The sequence below is a fragment of the Morone saxatilis genome, unplaced genomic scaffold (genome assembly GCF_004916995.1).
Source record: "Morone saxatilis isolate NCDOM2014 unplaced genomic scaffold, NCSU_SB_2.0 Contig17, whole genome shotgun sequence".
NCBI lineage: Eukaryota > Metazoa > Chordata > Actinopteri > Moronidae > Morone > Morone saxatilis.
In genome coordinates this window covers 24,542,744-24,545,527 of record NW_023339729.1, presented here as the reverse complement: position 1 = coordinate 24,545,527, position 2,784 = coordinate 24,542,744, and the positions used below count along the sequence as shown (strand labels likewise).

The window sequence follows — 2,784 nt, the reverse complement described above, 5'->3', positions numbered from 1 at the left end:
TCTTCATCATGTACTTCAAGCCGAGTACGTTCAGGTGTATTCTGCTCCGCTGGGTCCGAATGCTCGGCTTCTCCATCGTCTACGGCACAGTCACACTGAAAATGTACAGGTAGGTTGGCACATTTTGGTTGTCTGTTGATCTCTACTGCACTTTTATTACCTTTGTTGCATTCAGGGCATCTTATAACCGCACTGTAACTGTGTTCCTGGTCTGTTCTTATCTATTCATTGTCATTTTATTATATATTAATTGATTTTATTTTAGTTTATTGCATATTGATTTTGAATGCCATTCTAATGCTTTTCTTTGCCTATGTAAAGCACTTATATATATAATCTGGCTTTACATTATTATATAAACAGTAACAGACTAAATGAGTGCTTGCAGTAAATCAAACTAAACTGTTTCAAACTAAATTTAACAACTTGTTTGTGACCTTAAAGGGAGAATATGTGCACTTTTGCTCAATTTTAATGGTATGAACAGTGGCTTTATGTTAGCTAAAGTGAGCAAAAATTGCAGTGTAACTGACATTTCTGAGTTTGTCCACTGACTTTATGACTCTCCTTTTTTTTTGCTACAGGTACTCTATATTTCAAGCATGTCTCAGATAAATATTTCATGATTTTATAACACTTGCAAACGTGTACACACTTCATACTACACCAGAAAACATGTTGGTTGTTTCCTAATAGTGGAAAATGAAAATCAAATTAGTCATTTTACCTTATCTATGTTCATCAAAGGTTAAATAATCTCACTTTAAACACAAACACTGATCAGCTCTTGCCTCTGCACAGGGTGCTGAAGGTGTTCCTCTCACGCACGGCCCAGAGAGTGCCCTACATGTCCAGCCTCCACCTGCTGAGGATTCTGGGAGTGATGCTGATGACGGTCAGCTGGTTCCTGTGTGCGTGGACGGTGGGTGTCCTGCAGAACCGTGACAGGAACATCCCGGTGTTCATCACAACCACCACGTCGGACGGGCAGGGGTTCAACCTGTGCTACCTGGACCGCTGGGACTACATGATGGCTGTGGGTGAGTGGCTGCAGCCGGTGACGAGCCAACGGCGTCTGAGCTGATACAGTCCAACAATACAGTACACTTAGAAATTAATTAGATTTTATATGCTGAGAAGTTAGAATGGATAAAGCCATTTAAAAAAAACAAAAATCAACTCAATTTGCTCATATTTTTACCTTTAAATAATGGTCAATTATTAAGATAAAGACAATATTAACTTTAATGAAAACAGCACTATAAACATGAAAGATTCCAATTTTCTTACAATTATTCTGTCATTAAAAATATAAGTAATATATCTCTGTAATATATCTCTGTAATATAACAACATTGTACTCACCAAAGTCATTATTTCAGTGAAGAAGGCGTCGTCCAATGGGGCAGGAAACATGAAGGATCAGATTATCAAACAGGTTGTAAACAGTTCAGTCGGATTACTGAGACTTTATTTTAGGTAAAACCAAAAGTGAGCACAACTGAAAAGTCAGTAATAATGCCTCATTGCACAGGGAAACTAATGTAACTAGAAAAATAAATTCCTTGCAGATACCAACTGTAACTCAGATGGCAGTTTGCACATTATTTAGCATTTCAGCTGTATCAGCTTGATAAAACTTAAACAAATGCACTATTTATACCTGAGCGATAACAGTCTCCTCTGTCCTCTGTCCTCTGCCACAGCTGAGCTTCTGTTCCTGTGTTGGGGCAGCTCCCTGTGGACCGCTGTCAGACCGGTCCCCTCAGCCTTCCACGAGCCTCGCTATATGGGCATTGCCATCCACAACGAGCTGCTTCTCTCCACCATGTTTCACCTTTTCCGGTAACCAGCGAGCGTTTCTCTAAACCCTCAACCGTCAGCAGTGTATTTTTATACTCTGCATCAATGATGTGACATGATTTTGTGTTTCCCTCAGGTTCACCTTTCCCTCTCTCCATCCTGATTGGATGTTGCTGCTCTCCTTCACGCACACCCATGTGACCATCACTGTCACACTCGCCCTGCTCTTCCTTCCCAAGGTACTCAACATTTTTATGTCATAGTGCCAAAATTAATACAGTTTAGGGTAGAAAAAGGGGTCAGAGTAGAAAAACAGTTATCAATCAAGTGTTAAAAAAAGAGATTGATGGGTAATCTGATTTTCTTACTGGGTTATCCTTACTCTTCACACTTAATCTGGGTTTATTTAAATTAGATTAATGCACATGTAAACTCACCAGAAGTGTATATAATATGTAATTTATTACATATAATGGGAAGTGTTTTTGACAGGAAAGTTCATGAAAGGGAAAACGAATCCACTCTTGTCTGTCCAAGCAATGATTTTGTGAATTAAAGTGCATTTTCTCAGTCTTTCAGGATTACAAGGAGTCTTGTGTCACTTATCATCACACACCAGGAACAGAATTTGCTGGGTGGATTAAAAATGAAGAGATAACTTTATTTTTAAATCTTGAAATTCTTTTGTTTCGTTTGTCCAGAGGTCCTGCTTCAGAGAAAAGGCAGCATTGTTTAATAAATCAGAGTTTATCCTCTGTACAGTGACTGGGGACATCTCAGACTCAGCTTTACAGGCTCAGCAAAACATTGGCAAACTTGTTAGCCTCTGCTGCTTCAAGGCTCTGTAATGCCAGCTTAATGCTTGTTAGCATGTAACTCAGAATGTTATACTACAGAATGTAACTAATGTTTATTACCTTAAAACTTTATTAATTAAAAGCTGGGTCTCAATTAGACGCAGGTCTCCTTTACTAGCCTGGT

At 38.9% G+C, this 2,784-nt stretch overlaps 1 protein-coding gene across 1 annotated transcript in view; it reads left to right on the top strand.

The window, feature by feature from the left end:
* The window catches only part of si:ch211-156l18.8 (probable G-protein coupled receptor 158), a 22,143-nt gene that overhangs the window by 15,048 nt on the left and 4,311 nt on the right, over positions 1-2,784 (top strand). Inside the window, exons 6-9 of the mRNA XM_035660925.1 lie at positions 1-109; positions 802-1,040; positions 1,707-1,845; positions 1,940-2,042. Of these exons, the coding sequence (XP_035516818.1) occupies positions 1-109; positions 802-1,040; positions 1,707-1,845; positions 1,940-2,042 (590 nt within the window). The remainder of the gene's footprint in view (positions 110-801; positions 1,041-1,706; positions 1,846-1,939; positions 2,043-2,784) is intronic.